This window comes from Oryctolagus cuniculus, chromosome 14 (assembly GCF_051225735.1).
Source record: "Oryctolagus cuniculus isolate XC-2025 breed Fujian yellow rabbit chromosome 14, ASM5122573v1, whole genome shotgun sequence".
Lineage (NCBI taxonomy): Eukaryota > Metazoa > Chordata > Mammalia > Lagomorpha > Leporidae > Oryctolagus > Oryctolagus cuniculus.
Genome location: NC_142880.1, coordinates 85497369 through 85519679, shown reverse-complemented (window position 1 = coordinate 85519679; position 22311 = coordinate 85497369). Strand labels below are relative to the sequence as shown.

Here is a 22311-nt window from a genome sequence, read left to right as displayed (position 1 = left end):
TCCTGGTTTTGGATTGGCACAGCTCCGGCCGTTGCGGCCATCTGGGGAGTGAACCAGCGGAAGGAAGACCTTTCTGTCTCTCTCTCTCTCACTGTCTGTAACTCTAACTCTCAAATAAATAAAATAAATCTTTTAAAAAAAAATGAAGGAGGCTGGCGCCGTGGCTCAACAGGCTAATCCTCCGCCTTGCAGCGCCGGCACACCGGGTTCTAGTCCCGGTCGGGGCGCCGGATTCTGTCCCGGTTGCCCCTCTTCCAGGCCAGCTCTCTGCTGTGGCCAGGGAGTGCAGTGGAGGATGGCCCAGGTGCTTGGGCCCTGCACCCCATGGGAGACCAGGAGAAGTACCTGGCTCCTGCCATCGGATCAGTGCGGTGTGCTGGCCGCAGCACACTGGCCGCGGCGGCCATTGGAGGGTGAACCAACGGCAAAGGAAGACTTTTCTCTCTGTCTCTCTCTCTCTCACTGTCCACTCTGCCTGTCCAAAAAAAAAAAAAAAAAATGAAGGAAACAGTTTTCCTAGTTTTATTTTAATGAATAGAAACTGATTTCTTAAGCAATATAGTAAGGCTAAAAACAGCTGCCTCTTTTCTGTCGCAAGTTTTTCACATGGATTTGATTTTAAATCAAAAATCAGGAATACCATTCAGTTCTCCAGGGATTTGTTACACATAAAGAGTTTTTCTTATTTAATTCATTTGTTGGCTGCCATCGCAGTTCTTTCCTGGGTTGACATTGGTTGCTCTTTCTGCTGCTCACTTTCCATTTCATTCTTCTTTTCTTTCTTTGGTATGGTCATTTTATGTAAATCTCAACCTTCCTTTAATCCTATACCTTGGAGACTAGCATTTAATTTAGATCTTTGGCCATTGCCAAAATTTAAACTCAATTCATCCAACAAAATCTTTCTACCTGTTCTCATTATGGCTGAGCCAGTATATTTTTCCTGATAACAATTAAAAATTGCATTTATGTTCAGAGCCAGTCCTCATAAATCTGCTTACCCTAAACTCTTCTGCAGACTCTGTTATTGCCCTGCTACTTCAAAATATCAGAAGAATACTAGAGACTTCTGCAAGTCTTTAGCTCCTAGCTATCTGGCAGAGGAGGTCCCAGCTTTTCTGCCAGTATCTGCCTATATTCTCCCCGAATGTTACCATTCTAATGGCAGTTTCCAACTGCTAATCTAGCTAGATCACGTCATTATTTAGAGGAAAATCTACACATCCCATTCATCCTGCAGTTGCTTCCACTGGAAATAAACAACCTAAAATTTGCGCCCTGAAAGTGTGTGTTATTTGTAACAGGATGTTTTCCCTTTGAATTCAATATGGCAATGCATAGGACTGGGCCTGAGCTAAATGGTAAAGTGAGCAGAACCTGACTACTGGCCTACTGGTCTATTGCCCTCTCCCTTTTTCAATGCCCCATCTTCCCCTCAAGTATATATGAGGGAACTTCAAAAAGATCATAGGAAACAGAACTAAAAGATGCACTGATTTTGCTGCAAAAGTATTTAAAATCCATGCAATCAAGATGTTCTTCAAAAAGTTTTATGAAAAGTGTATATTATGAAAACACTATGCATGGATCTCAAAAATGTTTTTGCATCAAAATAAACGTATCGTTTAACGCCATCTTTTCATGAATTTTTTTAAGTAATCTTGTATATGAATCATAAACACAGTGAAAAATTCTATTACCCTTTTGCTTTACCCACCCATCAATGAGTGGAGATGGTTCTATTAAGGAAATTTTTTCCTAGCCTATGTTTTCCAGAATTCATTTATTTTTTTTCCCTTTTTGGCATTGTTAAATTCCTCCCACCATCGATGGCTAACATAGCTTACAGAGGAATTTTGCTGATATTTTAAGTCTTGAAATAAATGTGTCACTGTGAAAGACTGGCTTCTGTTTTGCTTTTGGGTCATCAGCTAGGCTTGCCCGGCCCTGCACCCTGAGGAGTGCATTGAGCACTCACAGATGCTAAATGTAGCAGTAGCTCTGCTGAGCTGTTTGATTTTCTAGGTTCCAAGGACAAGGGTAGTCACAGGAAAACCCAGGCTCATTATTTTAAGTAGGAAGTTCCCTTTAGGGGACACAGGTGGCCTTTTATACCACTGAGTTCAAATTTAACCCATTTGCTGCTGAGATCTCAGTGGATTCTTTAAAAGCCCTACGAGACAAAGAATGGTATTGCTAAGTAATTTGGCTGCCTAATTAAGAATTTTGAAAACAGTTTTTGAGGGTCATTCAGCATTTAGAAAAGTACCTCCCAATGTTACCTACAAATTGGATACAAAACCCATTGAAATACTACTTGAATTTTTAACATTTGACAATATGATTCAAATATTTGGAAAGGTAAACATTACAACAACAGCTAAAAAATTTTGAAAAAGAATATAATGGAAGGAAGAAGATAGAATCTTCCCTAATCAGATATTAAAATAAACTATGTAGCCATAGTAAGTTTAAAGTATGTTACTAGTGGCTGGCGCCGCGGCTCAATAGGCTAATCCTCCCCTTGCGGCACCGGCACACCAGGTTCTAGTCCCGGTCAGGGCGCCGGATTCTGTCCCGGTTGCCCCTCTTCCAGACCATCTCTCTGCTATGGCCCGGGCCCAAGTCCTTGGGTCCTGCACCCACATGGGAGACCAGGAGAAGCACCTGGCTCCTGGCTTCGGATCAGTGCAGTACGCTAGCTGCAGCGCGGTGGCCATTGGAGGGAGAACCAACTTTAAAGGAAGACTTTTCTCTCTGTCTGTCTCTCTCTCACTGTCCACTTTGCCTGTCAAAAAATAAAATAAAAAATAAAGTATGTTACTAGCTTTAAAATAAACAGACTATTCAATTTAAGAAAATGGGGAGTCTATAGGCACACCCATGTGACAGTAACATTTCAGATCAGAGTGCAGATTCAAGACTCGCTACTCCATGTCTGATCTAGCATTCCAACTAAAGTGCCTGGGAAGGCAGCGGAGGATGGCTCAGGTTCTTGGGTCACTGCAATCCACATGAGAGACCCAATAGAGTTCCCAGCTCCTGGCTTTGAACCCAGTCATTGTGACCATTCAGGGAATGAACCAACAAATGGAAGATTCTCTCTCTCTCTCTCTCTCTCCTCACTTCTCCCTTTCCTTCCTCTCTTTGTCCTTCTCTCTCTTCACCTCCCTCTTCCTCTCCCTCTTTTGTCTCTCCCTCTCTGTCAGTCTTTTAATTAAATAAATATTTTAAACAATAGAAAGTCTAAAAACAGACCATCATACATATGAGTTTATTTTATAACAAGTGACATTTAATTTGGCAGGAAAATGATGGAGTATCCAATAAGTATTTAGACAACTGACTATTTCAAAAAGAAAAATAAAGACAAAACTCTGTTTCACACTTTACATCAAAACTAAGACTCCAGGAATATTAAATGTTCAAATGTAAAAATAGATGTATATGTGTATTGGAAAAACATATAGGTAACTATCTTTATATCTTGTAGTGGGTAGGAACTTTCTAAGTATGAAACTAAAAAGAAACTATAAAAGGAGCAACCACTAAAGGGCTTCAATGTATGTGTAATAGAAAGAAAAAGAAGATAGTTCAATGTGAATAATTTTTAAAAAAATTAAAATAGGTTATGACCAGATTTTTATTTTAAGAGGCATAGAAAAGGAAAGAGAGGGAGGGAGAAAGTATGTTCTCATCTTCAGATGTACTCCTCAAATGGCTGTGACAGCTGGGGCTGGGCAGGGTCAAAGCTTCTAGCCAAGAACTCAGTCCAGGTCTCCCACACAGGTGGTAGGAAACCAACTACCTGAGCCATCTCTCGCTGACTCCCAGGGTCTGTATCAGCAGGAATCTGGAGTTAAGACCCAGATCCATATATTGAACCCCGGCATTCCAGTGTATGACATGGTATCTTTAACTGCTAGGTTAAATGTTAATTCCTAGTCTTTGACTTTATTTTTTTTTAATTATTTGAAAGACAGAGTTACAGAGAGAGGTAGAACTAGAGAGAGAGAGGTCTTCCATTCTGCTGGCTCACTTCCCAAATGGCCGCAACAGCTGGAGCTGAGCGATCTGAAGCCAGGAGCCAGGAGCTTCTTCTGGGTCGCCCATGTGGGTATAAGGTCCCAAGGATTTGGGCTATCTTCTACTGCTTTCCCAGGCCACAGCAGAGAGCTGGATCGGAAGTGGAGCAGCTGGGACTCAAACCGGTGCCCACATGGGATGCCAGCACTGCAGGTGGTGGTTTTAACCAGCTGCGCCACAGCACAGGCCACAATCTTTGATTTTAGAAAACAAATTATTGAAATACCATATGCATACCAAGAAATAGATGTAAAGGTAAAGACAATTGAGTTTTTGTTCCTCTGATTACACTCATAACCAACACCCCAATTAAGAATGAAACATGGGAGAAGCACTGTGGTGTAGCAGGTTAAGCTGCAACCTGCAGTGCTGGCACCCCAATGGGTGTCAGTTCAAGTCAAGGTTACTCCACTTATGATCCCGCTCTCTGCGAATGTGCCTGGGAAGGCAGAAGAAGATGGCCCAAGTCCCTGGGCCCCTGCCACCCAACATGGGAGATCTGGAAGAAGCTACTGTCTCCTGGTTTCGGCCTGGCACAGCCTTGCTTGTTGTGACCATTTGGGGAGTGAACCAACAAATGGAAAATTTCCCTCTCTACCTCTCCTTTTCTCTCTGTAAGTCTTTCAAATAAATAAATAAATAAATAATCTTTTTAAAAAAGAATAAAATATTGCTGGTACCCCAAGAGTCTTCACTACTTCCTCCGCTCTCCATTTCTTTTTCATGAACATGGGAAAGAAGACTACATTGTCAAATACGTGTTATAATTCAGTGAAACAACATTTTATAACTATATACCAAATGATATGACACCCACCTAACTTTATATTCTGTATATATTGACTTCCACAAATAAAACATGCTACTTACCTAGACTTTGATTTCTAAATACCACTCCCAATTAAAATAAACCAAGCTTCTTTGAGAAATGCAGGTACTAGGAAAAGTATAGACTTCCCCAGAGCATCTTGTGATAAAATGCAAAAAAAAGTGCTCCCAAAATGATAAGCACATTTAAAAAGGATCCGATTTAAAAGAACCGAAGCTGTTGGGGCCAGCGCTGTGGTGTAGCAGGTAAAGCCACTGCCTGCAGCGCCGGCATCCCATATGAGTGCCGGTTCGAGTCCCCGCTTCTCCACACCTGATCCAGCTCTCTGCTATGGCCTGGGAAAGCAGTACAAAATGGCCCAAGTCCTTGGGCCCCTGCACCCGTGTGGGAGACTTGAAAGAAGCTCCTGGCTCCTGACTTCAGACCAGCCCAGCTCCAGCCAGTGCGGCCATCTGGGGAGTGAATGAGCAGATGCAAGACCTCTCTCTCTGCCTCTGCCTCTGTAATTCTTCCTTTCAAATAAATAATCTTAATTAAAAAAAAGAGCTGAAGTTGAGATAATTTAATAAATAATCATAGTAATTAGTACTAATATTCTGATAAAGAACCAATAAATCGATACTGGTATTAAGAAATAATGAATACATAATACTATGTTTTGAATGCATGTGACCCTCAAGTGATAGTAGTAAGAGGTGAGGTCTTGGGGAAGTTAAACCATGAAGGTTTTGCCCTCATAGATAAACTTTGACCCCTTAGAAACAGGCTGGAGCAAAGGAGTTAGCACCTTCTGTTCCTTCCACTCCTTCCATCACTAGAGAACACAGTAGTAAGACACCACTTTGGAAGAAGAGAGCAGCCCAAACCAGACCTTGAATCTGCTGGCAACTTGACCTTCTACAGTGCCCAGAGCTATAGAAATGAATTTGTACTTTATCAGTTGCTCAGTACAAGGTCTTTTGTCTCACAAATAGGCAGGTCAACTAGTAGGGGAGAAGGAAAGCTCTTCCTGGTGGTGAAATAACAATAAACATAGAAGGAGTAATGAGGTCAGAAAGTCACGGTGTTACAACTGGCATCATGATGGTAAAGAATTACTGATGAGTTGGGGGAAGTTTGGATACCAACAGGATATTTTACAGTCCCAATGTCCCTCTCCCCAAATTACTTAGTGATCACAAAGGGAAACATAGTAACTTCATAATGGATTGACCCAGCAACTACAGCATTAACCAAGTAACCCAAGTTGTTGTCACTAATAATGGAATGAACCAATATTATCTGCTTCCTGCTATGATGGCCTGAGACATATCTTCAGCGTTATTTCTTTCAAAAATGGATAAAGGAGAAAACATAAATTGAAAGACTTTGCATAAAATATCTGGCTTTCACATTTTAAAAATGTCCAGAAGAAGTCAAGAACCTGAAAGATAAAGAAAAGCTGAGGATTAAAGAAAACTAGGGAAATAAGATGAACAAACAAAAGATATGATTCTGGATTAGATCCTGGATAAGAAAAAATAGCTATCAAGGAAATTGGCACAATTTGAATTTGATCTACAGATTGGATTAGGTTACTCTATACCAGTGTTATACAGGTTGAGGATTCCTTGTCAGAAATACTTGGTACTAGAAATACTTCTGACTTTTGGAGTTTGGAATATGTGCACATACATACATAATAAAATATCTTGGGTATGGGGCCCAAATCTAAACATGAAATTCATTTATGTTTCACATGCACATTATTCACATAGTTGAAGCCAATTTTATACAACATTTTAGTGCACTTGTGCTTTGTCTATAACCCATCACATGCTGTCAAGTGTAGAATTTTTCACAGTAGCATCACATCTGCACTCCAAGATTTTGGATTTTGGGGAATTTCAGACTTCAGACTTTCAAATTAGGGATGTTCAACCGGTTATTTCCTGATTTTGATAACTGTACTGTAATTATGGCAGAGAAAAATCTTTGTTCTCGGCAAATACACACTGACATATTGATGGCTTAAAAGGTTACATATTAACCTCAAATGGTTCAGAAAATACATTTGTATATATAGAGAAAGTCGATGATAAAGCAGAAGAGGCAAATCACTGACCATTAGTAAATCTAGAAAAAACATGCAAATGTTCTCTACATTTCTCTAGCCAACTTTTCTGGAGGTGTGAAATTATATCCAAATTTAAAAATCACTGTACTCCATCAAAGTACTAAAACAGGACCACTGGAAATGATGGCAGGGGTGGGGTTTGGTGTGGTGGTTAAGATGCCACTTGGGACACCTGCATTCCATATTGGAATGCCTGGGACTGAGTCCTGGCCCTGCTCCTGGTTCAAGCTTTCTGCTTGTGTGCGCCCTGGGAGGCAGCAGGTGATGACTCAAGTACTTGGGCCCCTGCCACTGACATGGGAGACCAGGAATAAGTTCTCCGCTCCTGGCCTTGAACTGACCCAACCCTGACATTTGGGGGTGACCCGGCAGATAGGATTCTCTTTTGTCCTTTTAAATAAACAAACAATGGCCGGCGCCGTGGCTCACTAGGCTAATCCTCCGCCTTGCGGCACTGGCACACCGGGTTCTAGTCCCGGTCGGGGCGCCGGATTCTGTCCTGGTTGCTCCTCTTCCAGGCCAGCTCTCTGCTGTGGCCAGGGAGTGCAGTGGAGGATGGCCCAAGTGCTTGGGCCCTGCACCCCATAGGAGACCAGGAGAAGCACCTGGCTCCTGCCTTGGGATCAGCGCGGTGCGCCGGCTGCAGCGCACCGGCCGCAGCGGCCATTGGAGGGTGAACCAACGGCAAAGGAAGACCTTTCTCTATCTCTCTCTCTCACTGTCCACTCTGCCTGTCAATAAATAAATAAACAAATAAATAAATAAAAAATAAAAGCACAAGGCCCATTCCCCCCCATTTTATTAAACACATGTATCTATAATGCTAAGAAAAAAATTCATAAAGAATATTCACCACAATGGTAACCTCTGTTTTGTCTCTATGGTGGCATCATGAGTGACATTATTTCTTGGTTTGTTGGTTTCTCTATATATTTTGTAGTTTTCCTGCCATACACATTAACTGATAGCAAAGTTTTCCTTCCAAGGGGACAAGGATGTCTGCTAAGAAGAAACACAGCAGACCGTTCAGAGCCTGTCCAAGTCCCATTTTGCTCACAGGCAGGACAAATGATTACATGACCTTCAAAACTGCTTTCTTTGTCAGTCATGCACATGTAATTTATATTTTCCTCCCAGACCACCAGGGTTGCTACTAATTTATTGATCCTCTTTCTGCTTTTAGAAAAGACCACCAGACACAGGCCTGTAGTTATTTGTTATTCCTATACAACTGTATTATTTTATTTGTGCCAATCTGCTCTACTCATCTCTGCCCTTCTAATTTATATCGCAAACTCTGCTTCTAAGAATGCCCCTCCTCCCCGTAGTGCCTCCTCTACAGCTCCAGATAAGGACAAAGCCACAGGGTGAATAAGCCTTACCTTCCTGGAGCATCATTTTCACTCAGCTATGAGAGGGAGAAGGTGTTATTAGAATAAAGCAAGCCATTATTTTATGCAAATTGAAAATTCTCATACATTTTAAAAACAAAATGGGAAACTTCCAATAGTTTAATGTTCAAAAGGCATAACACGGGACTGTCCACTCTCACCCTTAGAATTCTGGAGACACAAATTCCTTTCTTGCACACCTTCAGGGAGTCTCCCATGGAAAAGTTCAAGAAGCAGGGTCCTAAGACTTCCACCCTCTAATTGCTCCTCTATTAGCCCTTAATCCCTTCACATCCTTGACGTTAGCCCTCACCCTGAGGAGTGTGGGCCCAGGCACTGAATGTCCTGCACAGGACAATTCATAAGCCATGATGTTCCTTTAAAATGGCATTTGAAATGCACATCATCTAAAACACAGAAGTTACAAAAAGAAGAAAATCATTATAGGACGCAGTTTAAAAGCCCATCAGTTGCTTAGCAAACATTCCCTGTACAGAGCGAGCCCTGGAGGTAGTCCAGTTAAAGTCGACAATTGCAACCAGAGACCTGTCTTTTTGAAGATCAATTCAAAATGTGTAAGCCTTAAATTGTGCACATTAAAAAGAAAATGAAATACAAAAGAGTAGAGATACACTAAGAAAAAATCTTAGCGAAATAATCTTTATTTGACTATTTTAGACTTAAATTATTGCTGTTTTTAGAAAAAAAAAGTCTAGTGCCTCAAGTTTGAGTATGTGCACCAAAAACATGTTTCCATTTATGCCATTCAAATTGCCTATAATGAAAACTGTCTCAATTATAAAAATTAGTCCACAGTAATAGCAGGTTTACGCTTAAGAATACATAGTCTTGAAAGAAAAGAGCCATAACTGGTGAGACCAATTTTCTTCTGACATAATATTTACCTGCATGATTTATTATGCAAACATTTGCTTATTCTAGCCTTTAAGACATTCCTCAGCTGCAATAAAAACCCAGACTTGTTTTCTCAATACCTGCAACACTGGCTTCTATAGTCAGGTGGGAGAATCACTGTGATAGAGCGGGCTTTTTAAACAAAAGGTACAGCAGTGTTTAATTGTCACTGCTAAGGGGTGCTTTCAAATATCAACCACTTTCTCTTCCTATTCCAGTGATATCTGGATTACCTGTTTTGTTTTGGGCTATCTTCCAATGTCTGATTTGGTTAAAATCAACTGAAGGGCTAAAAATCGCCACATTTGAAAGCAGAAGGAAGGCACTAATCATATAAAATTCTGCCTTCCCCACAGCAAGCACTCAGGAAAGGTATATTGAATTAATTTACTGACTGTTTTGAGAAGGACAGAGAGAGACTATTTCATTGCAAGAGAGAAGTGTCATCTAACTTTACAAGAAATATATTAGTGGCTCTCCTTAGCTAAAAAGCAATAAGACTACAAGACTCAAATCAACAAGCCAAGTAATTCAGCTGCCAGGCTCTCAGAGCCAACGTGCCATAAAATTGTGGAATAGTCCTTGGGAAAAATAGCCAATTGTCATTTAGCACAGTGCATTGTATAGAGGAAGTACTCAATACATGTTTGATGACTGTAATGCTGAGATGTATACTTTGTCCACATTTCTCAAAATGTGCCCCTTTGATCACAAACAACAGATACCCAGTGCTAGTCTATTCATTTCATTCAAGGAATATTTGTTAAGTGTTCTAGGCCCTGGGGCTAGGGTTGTGAACAAACAAGACAAAAATTCCTACTTTCCTGGAACCTAGCTTTTAGTTGGAATAGAGAAGAGTTAAACATAGATAAGTAAAATGTATAGCATGTTAAATGGTAAGTGGTTAGGGGGAAAATGAAGCAGGAGAAGGATTTGAAGTATTGAAAGGGGGGTGGTGTGAGGGTTAAAATGCAGATAAGGTGACCAGGAAAGAACTATTGGGAAGGTGACTTTTGAGTAAAGATTTAAGGAAATTCAAGATGTAAGTCATGCAGGTTTCTGAAGAGCATCCCAGACAGTGTTGACAGCATGTGCAAAGAGCCTGAGTCAAGAAATTCAAGGTACCAAAAGTTAGGCACAAGGAGATGAGAGACATAAAAATAGAGACAGTGGACTACAGAAGGCCTTGTGGAACATGGGAAAACCTTTATCCCTTGAGAGACGGGGAGAGATTAGGGTTTTGAGCAGAGGAGTGACATGACTTGACTTAGGTTTTAAGTGTCACTCTGGCTGCTCTGCGGACAGTAGAAACTAAGGGATCAAGGGCAGAAGCAGGAAGAGATGCTACCTGCCTGAAATCTGTGTTTTCTCATGCTCCCTAAGTGATTCTCAGGCACAGTAAAATCTAAGGACTGTGACTTTAAATGATCTAAGCAATTGAAACAAAAATTGATCATATGATCTGATTAGTTGAAATCACTAATCCACACTTTGCTCATGAAGAAACCCAGTGTAAGTCATTTGGACTGAATTCAGCTAACAATCCATCAACTCAGCCAAGCAGTGCTTCAGGAAGGAAGCTCCCAAGAGATTTGGCTCCTTACCCTGTGACACAGGACACCTTCTGAGAGAGGTCTGCTCCACAGGGAAGGAAACTAGACCTAATACAGTCACATGGTATTGCTACAGTTGACTGCATCACAGAACAGGTACTTTATATAAGCATAGTTAACTTTCAGAATTCAGCTAAAATTGGCCAGTGCCGCGGCTCACTAGGCTAATCCTCTGCCTGCGGCACCGCACTCTGGGTTCTAGTCCCGGTTGGGGCACCGGTTCTGTCCTGGTTGCTCCTCTTCCAGTCCAGCTCTCTGCTGTGGCCCGGGAAGGCAGTGGGGGATGGCCCAAGTGCCTGGGCCCTGCACCCACATGGGAGACCAGGAGAAGCATCTGGCTCCTGGCTTCGGAATGGCACAGTGCGCCGGCTGTGGCGGCCATTTGGGGGGTGAACCAACAGAAAGAAGACCTTTCTCTCTGTCTCTCTCTTTCACTGTCTAACTCTGCCTGTCAAAAAAAAAAAAAAAAAAAAAAAAAAAAAAAAAAAAGAATTCAGCTAGAATAGATTATTGGACAAGAATGTTCCATGATTACTTTAAAATAAAGAATTTCATTTAATTTATTTTTTAATTTGAAAGACAGAATGAAAGAGAGAAAGCAAGGAAAAGAGAGAGAGAGAGAATCTTCCATTCACAGATTCACTCCCCCAAATGACTGCAATGGCCAGGGCTGGGCCAGGCAGAAGTCAGGAACCTGGAAGTCTGCACATGGGTCTTAGAGACCCATGCACTTGGGCCATCTTCTGCTGTGTTCCCAGGAGCATTAGCAAGGAGCTGGATTGGAAGTGGAGTAGGTGGGACTCAAATGGGATTCCAGCAGCCTTGTAGGTAGCAGTTTAGCTTGCTGCACTACAATGCCAGTCCCTACATTTTTTAAACTTATTTATTTGAGAAGGTGAGAGTGAGAGAGACAGAGATATCCATGTGCACCCTCATCTGCTGATTGATTTCCTAAATGCCAGATACAACTGCCGAGGAAATCAATCCAGGTTGCCACATGGATGGCAGGGGCTCAATTAGTCGAGCCCTCACTGATGACTCTGAGGATCGGCGTTGGCAGGAAGCTGCAGTCTGGAGTCAGAGCTACGTATGGAATCCAAGTGCTCCAGCGTTGAAGCTGGGCATCTTAACTGGTGTCTTAACTGTTTTTTAAATGAAAGCAAATGAGCACTTATGTGTCACCCCAGATATGTACAAATACATTTAAAATCTATATACATAAATTCTGTATTCTACAAAACTGTATATATAAACATTATATAGGCATCTCTTACACACACACATGATGGTACTTGAAAAAGTTTGTGAAAATAAATTAAAAGTTTATTTATTTATTTATTTATTTATTTTGTAGAAAGGTCTTCCTTCCGTTGGTTCACCCCCCAAATGTCCACTACGGCCGGTGTGCTGTGCCGATCTTAAGCCAGGAGTCAGGTGCTTCCTCCTGGTCTCCCATGAGTGTGCAGGGCCCAAGCACTTGGGCCATCCTTCACTGCCTTCCTGGGCCACAGCATAAAGCTGGACTGGAAGAGGGGCAACCGGGACAGAAATAGCGCCCCAACTGGGAAGAACCCGGGGTGCCGGTGCCACAGGCAAAGGATTAGCCTAGTGAGCTGTGGCGCCGGCCAAAAGTTTATTTTGATACAAAAAATTTTTGAAATACATGCATAGGATTTTCATAGCATACATTTTCCATGATCTTTTTTAAGACCCCTGGTCTGCATAGATTTTGAATTTTTTTGCATAAAAATAAACTTATCTTTTAATTTCATTTTCATAAATGTTTGGCAATACTTTAATATTCTATAATATATTCTAACTATATGTATGTCAAAATAAAATTGATATTCACAATATTTTAACATCTGTTTCATAATTATGACAGCATTGTACAGCTCTTTATAACTGAAAGAATTAGACTCAGTTCCATAAACTAAATATAAAAATTTCTTTCTAGTCTATAGTTGCACTACATGTATACACACACCCCTATATTTTAATTGGTTTATAATCTATTCAACAGAGGGCAAAGACTGCATTCTATTTGTTTTTCTATCTCTTTTATATGCTTATGAATTATCTTATATGCTTCCTCCAAATTCTATACACACTAGGCACACAGAAAAAAATTTTAACTGGCCACTGATGAACCAATCTAGAGCAGTGCATCAATGAGAATCAATGATCAGATACTTTGTTCCTCTATTCATTTGACTTATTTGGCCCCATCTAAAAGCAAACTTAAAAATTTGAAAAGGATATGCCTTGATAACTGAAACATGAAAACATTAAAGGGAATTTATTGGACCAATGCTTTTATTTTCATGAGAACATTTACAGCTTGCTGTTCTTTTTCCTTGAGCATAGTTCCCCTAAGGTATTTTATCATAAAGGCCTAATTCAATGTGAATTTTTACAAAGACACACAATAAACTGAAATTTTAAAAAGCATTTATTGTTAACAGCATGATTTGCTATTCAGGTACCAGTTATTCTTTTGGGCAGAGCCCAGGTAATTGCTTACCAAAAATGAATACTGATTACCTTCTCTGGTGAAAGGAGCCTCCAGGTGTTGAAGTTTAAGGCCAGTGTCTAATGTCTGAGGCTTCGTGTATAGAAATAAATAGCAAAGGACGCAGACACTGATGACAAAGGCAAGTAAAACAAGGGCAGCAATTCCCAGTCCAATCAGAGCACCAACGCTGAGGATAATGGAAAAAAAATCATGTCACACAAACTAAAGAAAGGGTTTAAATGTTGTTAATTCTTGTACTCAATCACTTACAAATTATATTTGAGAAGTAAATGGTTAAAATCTACAGGTCTCCTTTTTCATTTTTTAAAATTTAAACATTTTATTGAAATATGGCATACATACCAAGAAATGCACATAAGTGTACAGGTAAATGAATTTTTGTTCCTCTGCTCACACTTATAACCCAAATTAAGAACAAAACATCACTGTTAACTGCCAAGAGTCCTCACTACTACCCCTCTCCATTTCTTTTTTTATCCTTTAACATGAGGAAAGAAGACTATAATGTCATTTCCATGGTATACTTCAGTGAAACAATACAACTAAATATAAAATGATACGACATCTACACAATTTTTATACTCTAGATTGAACAAATAAAATAAGTAATATTTGTTTTTCTGTGTCTGGTTTATTTCACTTGGCATAATGATCTCCAATTGCATCCATTTTGTTACAAGTGTCAGGATTTAATTCTTTTCTATGACTGAGTATTCCATCATGGATATATACTGCATTTTCTGTATCCAATCATCAGTTGACGGACATCTAGGTTGATTCCATATCTTTGCTTTTGCGAATTAAGCTGCTAAAAACGTGGGAGAGCAAGTATCTCTTTCATATGCTGGTTTTATTTTCTTTAGATATAGTCCCAGGAGTGGGATAGTTGGCTTATGTGGTAGATCTATTCTTAGTTTTCTGAGGAATCTACATACTGTTTTCCATGATGGTTGTACCAGTTTGCATTCCCATCTACGTTGTATTAGGGTACCTTCTCCTCCACAACCTCATCAGCATTTGTTTTGATTTTTGGATGATAGCAATTCTGTCTGTAGTGAGGTGATACTTTTTTGTGGGTTCTATTTGCATTTCCCTCATGGCTAGTGATCCTGAGCATCTTTTCATGTGTCTATTGGCAATGTGTATTTCATCCTTTGCAAAATGTCTGTTTATATCCTCTGCCCATTTCTTAACTGGACTTTTTGTTGTTGTTGAGTTTCTTGAGTTCCATATATATTCTGGATATGAATCACTTACCAGATACATAGTTTGCAAATACTTCCTCCAATTCTGTTTGTGCTTGTGCCCCTGCCATCCACATGGGAAAGCCAGAAAAAGCTCCTGGCTCCTCGCTTTGGCCTGGCTCTGCCCTGGCCATTGTGGCCACTCGGGGAGTGAACCAGTGGATAGAAGGTACCTCTCTCTCTCCTCTCACCTCCTTCCCTCCTTCCTTCCTCTCTGTAACTCTGATTTTCAAATAAATAAATCTTTAAAAAATATTTTCACTTTACTTGAAAGGCAGAGACAGAAGAAGAGAATCTGCCATCCGTAGATTCACTCTCCAAGCGCCCACAATAGCCAGGGTTAGCCAAGTTGAAGGCAGGTGCCTGGAACCCAATCCAAGTCTCCCACAGTTGTGGAGATCCACATACTTGACCCAGGGTGTATTAGCAGGAAGTTGCATAGAAAGTGGATGCAGACATCCCAATATGGGATGTAGGCATCCCAAATGGCTTCTTAAACACTGAATCAAATGCTCACCCCAGGATACCATTCACTGACATACAAAACCACAACAAGGCATTATAAAAGAGAAGATTTGAGATAAAGCAACAGAATTTATGAAGCTGATTATGAAGTTCATGTTCAGTCTGAGTTTTTCCTTTATAGACGGGCATTATACTTCTAAAGGGCAATGACTTCTGGCATTAACAGAAAAAAAAAACCATTGTACTTTTATCTAAAAATAAGATGCATAGACTGTATTTGCTCTGCACTGAATTTATAATAAATTTTCTGCTGCAGTTACCTATAAGGCTAAGTGCTTGAAAAGGAATATGCATTAGATAAGGCTGTGGACTTAGCACTATTCAATGGGAAAAGGCTCTGGGGGGGGGGGAGGGAAGCAAATCTTAAAAGACTAATATGCAAATATATGCACTTCTTGAACTCTGTGTGTGTGTGTGTCTATGTGTGTGAATATCAATTATCAGGTTTTAATCTGCTCAAGAGCAGATATTTCTGTTGATTTTCCTGTAATGTTTAAGACAGGTATTAAGGTATTTAAGCAGTTAGCTTGTAGAAAATGTTGAATAAATACAAGTAAATATTAATTGGCTGCTGACTGATCCACCTGTAGTAATTTGGAACTTTGCATCATTAAAAAGCAATAATCTTCTCCTTCATTTTCTTTCTGGTTTGCCTTTCAGCTTCTGTTCTTTTCTGGGAGCAGGGGCCCTGGCAGATCTGACCCATAACAGAGAGGAGGAAAGGGAGAATTTGGCCAGGGGTGCTAGAAGGACCCCTGCTTTTAGAGAAAGAACAGAATTGAAAGTGAAGGGCTGCTGAGCTCACCCTGCTAATCATTGATTTGAGGAGAGAAATCACACCCAAATGAGAGATTCCTTCCCGAGCCACACACGTGGGATTGGACTGCCAGAGATGCATGTGCTTGGTCTACAGATGTCAGCCCACCCTATACATGGATGAAAACTGGGCTGTTTTATGATTAGAGTCTGTGTAGAGTTATAGGTGAGGCATTTTGGAAATTGCACATTATGAATAAACTATGCATGTGTTTCAATATTTTTGGACCAAAATAAACTTTTAATTTCACTGTTCCATAAACTTTATGAAGTGCTCTCATATGTAAACATGAGGTTTTTCCCTCATTTAGTGCACTGTCTTCTAAGGGGACAGACTCCTTATGTTTAGCAGCTCCTCGTTTATACTTGTTTGTACCAAAGCTGACCTTTATAGATCGCATCGGAGAGGGTTTGGATCATTTCACTGCACACAAACCCCTGGGAATCTAATCCATTTGGTATTATTTGGTGAGCAGGTTCCCAGGAGGCTAGACATCTGCAAAGGCTCCTGAAATAAGAACCTGATTATTAAAAATTTTTCAAAGCAAAAAAAGGAAATTTACTCAATTTGAAATTGTTGATTTAATTAAATCAATCATGTGAGAGATTTTAATGGAGAATGCATATTCTAAAAAAAAAAGTATGACTTTCAAAACTTTTTGCACCAGAATAAACTTACCTTTTAATTCCATCTTTCTATAAACTTTTTGAAATACCCTCACATGTATTGTGGGTTTTCAATGTACAAATTAAGAAATCTTGACAATCTGTTTCAATTTCACCATTCTACTCCATGGAAACATTGCTTTATGAATGCAAAACCTCAAGTATAATATACTCTGAGTAGAAATGGAGCTCTAGAATTTCCTAAAGTTCTCATTTCAACAAATACTTACTGGATATCCACTCACATATCATCTTTTCCAACAGACACTATTTTCCTAGATCCTGAAGAAGGTTTCCAAAGGAAATCCTAAGAATTTAGAGAGGTATAGGAGGAGAAAAGATGGGAGAGGGCCAAACACAGGACAGGAAGAACTATGCACCATATGGCAGGTACTCTTCAGGTCTCAAGAGAATCGGAAGCTGCCATCACATTAATGCAGCCATTCTTCCTCTTAGAAACTTCACTTAATCTGGTGGTAGTCGGTGACTGGGTGTCTCTCCAGTAGCAGTGGAATTTCAGTAAAAGAGTTAGTGACTTCTGGAATATTTTTTCACAGTTAGACTACTTTAAATTAGGAGTGAAGAGCAAAGGGTGGGAGGAGGGGAAGAGCAAAGCTGTACTAAATTTACTTCCCCATGGTGTTCTCAGAGCTCAGTAACTCACCCGAGCCCCAGTTTTAACCTTGCCACATGGCACTACCAGGTACAGTGCTTTTCTATTTGCCAGGAATGAGCTGCATTATCCATTTTTTTTTTTTTTTTTTGACAGGCAGAGTGGACAGTGAGAGAGAGAGACAGAGAGAAAGGTCTTCCTTTGCCGTTGGTTCACCCTCCAATGGCCTCCGCGGCTGGGGCTCCACGCTGATCCGAAGCCAGGAGCCAGGTGCTTCTCCTGGTCTCCCATGGGGTGCAGGGCCCAAGCACTTGGGCCATCCTCCACTGCACTCCCTGGCCACAGCAGAGAGCTGGCCTGGAAGAGGGGCAACCGGGACAGAATCCGGCGCCCCAACCGGGACTAGAACCCGGTGTGCCGGCGCCGCTAGGCGGAGGATTAGCCTAGTGAGGCGCAGCGCCGGCCTGCATTATCCATTTTGTCAGTGCCAAAGGAACCCCCCAGCAAACTGTTCACTCCTTTCTGCCCTTACAAATCTTAGGAAGGTTTTAAATTCTCTGCTGCTTGTCACTTGGAACTATTTGGGGATCTGAGAATCTCAGGCACGTTTTCCAATTGGGTTTGATTTAAGAGTTGTCAGTCACTGTTGGAGATGCTTTTGCCATCATTAACACCTCCAAAGACTCTAACAAGATAGATTACCATGTTGTTGTTTTTCTACCAGAAAGCCAAGTAATATGTCAGTGCAACCAACACCGATTTCTCTCCCAAATAGTCTACTAAGGATCTGGTGGCATTTCTTCTCACACTTGCCCTAGTCCACCACACCTCCGAATTGAACTCACTGGAAGGTAAATAATCCTTTGGAGAATTTTTGTTTTTGACACTTGCAGTAAATTCCTTTTTCTTTTATTGCTTTAAGAAATAACATGTACTCATTTGCGTGTGTGACACATTTTAGGAGAGAGATATAGAGAAATTATTTATAGAAATAAGACTCTACCTCCTACTAGCAGAATCCTTCCCCTCTCTTGTCCAGACCTGAGTTAATCAGTTTGTAAGACAACTACCTAACATCTAAGAGTGAACGTTTTTCCTGCCGTCTTGGGACCCCATTTCTTTTCCAGGCAGTATGATAGTATCAAGTTCAAAGTTTGCGGTCCTTTGGAGCCAAAGAAGAGTAAAGCACAGCATGATGAAGATGACTGTGTAATACTAATTGGAATAAATAAAATTCCCATCGTAGGAAAAAGCAGCAAGAAAAGTCTTCACTTTCGAGCCGTGGACAAATGGCTCAGGTGTGGAGAAAAGGGATGTCAGGAAGAGTTTCTAAGAGTGTGCTATTGTGCCCACTAAAAACTCTGCCCCTGGGGTCGGGGTCAGATCAGCGGAGAGGGCCAGTTACACAGCCCAGTGGCTCGTGCACGCGCATACACAAACGCTTGCTCACGCGCGCGCGCACCCCCCCCCGCCCTCCCATTTGGCTATTTTACAGAATACAGCCTATTCCTTAACACCCACAAAGAGTGTTAAAATGCTCTTTGTCTTTGGAGACTGCCTTAAAATGAGTCCCAAAGGAGCCTCCTTTCTATTCTATTCATTTGCAGCAAACGATCAAAGAAACCCCCAAAAAGATATTAAAACCCGCGCTTTAACTAACCTGCTCTTCTCTCTGCCCCAGAGCCGCCTGCCCGGTATTGGTCCAGGGCGGGTCAAGGGCGCAGACAGGAGGGGAGCGAGCGGGGCCAGCCCAGGCGGACGCCGGTGCGCCCAGAGCGGAACCCGCTCTCCCTCCGGCAGCGCACGCCTGGTCCTCAGCTCCTGCTCCCGGGAGGAGTTCCGAACCGGGCGAGGTTGCTCTCCCTGGAGCCTCACCCACCCACCCGGGGAGGGTTCGCATTCTGCAGGAGGGACCCGACCAAGGAGAGCCGCGGGGACTCGGGAGCTCTGCCCGCCCTCGGCGTGGCCCGGCTCCTTTGCCTCCGCACACCTGGTCCCGGCCGGCCGCCGCCCGCGCGGGCTCCCGCCCTGCCCACCTGAGGCTCCACATGTAGCTGTGCTTGTAGGGGAAGTAGCTGCCCGGCTCGCTGCAGCAGTACTTGAGGTCGGCGAAGCCACAGCAGTAGAGCAGCGCGGCGCCCTCGCCGTGCCGGGGGCACTGGAAGGGCTCCACGAAGCTGTGGTTGAGGCTGTAGTAGCCGGAGCACAGGCGGCTGGCCTCGCTCATCGCGCGCGGATGCTGGCAGGGGCTCGCCAGGCCGCGATCTGCCCTCGGACCGCGCGGGCCCGCACCCCCAGCGCCCGCGCCCCGCTCCGCCCGGCTCGCCTCTCGCGATCTGGGCGCCCAGGCTCCTCGTGCCCGCCTGCTCTCCGGTTCGCGGAGCACACGGACGCTGCGCTCTCGCCGCTGCCGCCCGCTACCGAGAGGTCCTTTTATCTAGCGCTCTCCGCCCTCCTCCACCTCTTCTCCCGCTGCCCGCGCCACTTTCCCTCACTTTGTCAACAGCCGGGAGACCTCAGATGTCCCCACTCCACGCCAGAGACTTCGCCCGAGGGAAAGGGGAGGTGTGGGTCAGATGAGTAATCTGGGCAGATGCAATCCACGTTGTAGTCCTGTTTGCCGGAGACAGGGCAGGTGCGTGCCAGGCAAACACCGCGGGGGCGGGGCAGAGTCTTTAGGGGCCGGCTGACCCCAGCAGTGGGCAAGTGGGCGGGGGTGGAAGGCCATGGGACCGCGAGTGAGGGGACTGGTGCCTTCCTCCTTTGACAACACGTGAGGCATTAAAATCTGCCCACTTTAAAATAAAAGTTAGAAAACAAAAAGTTCTCCCAACAGTAGCCATAGGTGTTTTTCAAACCTGCTGTGGCTGCATTCTGTGTTCAGGTAAACAACCTAGAAAGAGAAGGAAAGGCAAAAAAGATGGAGGCCAAGAGAGAATTTTCTAGAAAGAGAGGCAGAGGCAATACAGAGCCCTTCAGTCAGACACAGACTCGTCCCCTCTCTTGTATTCTCCTTTGGTTTGTTCACAAATTTCTTTCTTCCTTCCTTCCTTCCTTTCTTTCTTTCTTTCTTCCTTCCTTTCTTTCTTTCTTTTTTTTTTTTTTAAGATTTACTTTATTTATTTGAAAGAGAGTTACAGAGAGATGTAGAGACAGAGAGAGAGGTCTTCCATCCACTGGTTCACTCCCCAATTGGCTGTACCTGCACCAACCCAAAGCCAGGAGCCAGGAGTTTCTTCCAGGTCTCTCACGTGGGTGCAGGGGCCCAAGGACTTGGGCCATCTTCTACTGCTTTCCCAGGCCTTAGCAGAGAGCTGGATGGGAAGAGGAGCAGCCGGGTCTCGAACCAGTGCCCATATGGGATGCTGGTGCTTCAGGCCAGGGCGTTAACCCTCTGAGCCACAGCACAGGCTTCTACAAATTCTTTTTCAATGACAGTTAATGCAGGTTTTTTGTGATAAGTCAAACAGTAGGTCTTTGTGAAAAGAAGGGAGCAGTAATCCCCTAAGAGGGGAAGGGGAGACTATAACTTTTGCAGAATTTCCAAGATACCTAGAACATGGTTCCTTCCTCCTCCTTTGCTCCGTCCTCTTAAGGACAGGGGGCTTGATTGGATGCCAGATGTCATGAATTTCACTGCTGTGTGCTGGGCAGTGTTGTGTTCCTACGACGTTCCCGAGCGTGGTTCTGGGGTGCAGAGTTTCCTGGGAAATGGCTCAGATCCTTTAGGTTCATGCTGAGCTTGGTTAGGCAGGACTTCAGGACTTAGGTCTTCCCGACTACCAGGGCCATATGCTCACAGTGCTCTGCCTTATGAATCACAGAGCTCACTCGCCTTTCTGGCCTGTGGCTCACAGAGGACTCCCAGCCTGTGAGGCTCAGCTTCTGGGGCTGGTCACACTCTTCCTTTCAGGTGTAATTCTTTTCCTTGCGTAATTACCTCCCATGGGACACACTGATCAGTTCTCAGCAGAAGGTTCTGATGATCCCCCAAATACTCTCTCTCTCTCTCCTGCCTTTGGGCCTCCTCCTTTCCCGCCCCTCCCTCCACCCCCTCACCCTCTCTGCTCTGCTCTCCAGCTCTCATGTCTGATACTCTGTCCTCCTCCGGCCACAGCCACCATGGCTTCCCTGGACTCCCAAGTCTGCCTTATCAACTCAGAGACCGCTACTGGGCTCCACATGGGTCCCCCTCCTTGTCCTGCCTCCAATGGACTGGGGTTATTTTAAGGCTCACCCCACCTGTTTCCCTTTCTTAGACATCACTGCCCTGTATACCTGATACTTATGCCCAAAACCTATGGTTTCATATATTTTGTTTGTTTAGGTGCTTCAGGTCAGAGGGTAAATCTTGTCCCTGTCATGCCATGGACTTGGCCAGGAGATGATCCAACCCAAGCAAGGTCAGCTGGGGCTCCCGGAATTAAAATTCTAGCACGTGATTGGGAAGCTGGGGGAAGCTGGTCTGCAAGATAGAAAAACTGGCAGCAGAGAGGAGCAGAGAAGAAGGATGGAAGTGGTGCTTGCCCGTGTCCTTTCCTGAGGCCCATGGAAGCCCTATCTTTTAGTTTCATCAGACACCCTCAATTCCTGAAAGTGAAATTTTTCTGGCTAAAGTATGTCCCAGCTGGATGGTATTACCTGCAAACAAAGGGTTCTAACACAGGTCAGGGGTAGAGACAGTTGAAAGGGAAAAACTGAAGCTCTTTCATCAACGGAGAAGGTGATCTTGAAAGAAGGGGAACTAGGTAGCACATGTGGACATTCTTCCCCTATTGTACAGGAGAAAAGGGAATTTGTCCATAGAAAGGCAGGAAGTTCTTCAGTACAACATACACACATATATGTATATGAAATACACAAAAGTCTTCTGTGGAGCACGAGACGGCAAGGCAGAAATTTGGTGATTGGTGAAGGTGGAAAGGATTGAGAGCGAATTCCGTGGGAACAGCCTGGGTAGC

General features: G+C 43.0%; 1 protein-coding gene across 1 annotated transcript in view; it reads right to left on the bottom strand.

Annotated features, from left to right (window-relative positions):
• SHISAL2B (shisa like 2B) overlaps nucleotides 1–19827 on the bottom strand; it is a 29799-nt gene extending 9972 nt beyond the window's left edge. Inside the window, exons 1-2 of the mRNA XM_051853723.3 lie at nucleotides 19387–19827; nucleotides 13495–13652 (exon numbers count right to left, since the gene is read on the bottom strand). Coding sequence (XP_051709683.1) covers nucleotides 13495–13652; nucleotides 19387–19577 — 349 coding nt within the window. The 5' untranslated portion in view covers nucleotides 19578–19827. The remainder of the gene's footprint in view (nucleotides 1–13494; nucleotides 13653–19386) is intronic.
• Nucleotides 19828–22311: the final 2484 nt, after the last annotated feature.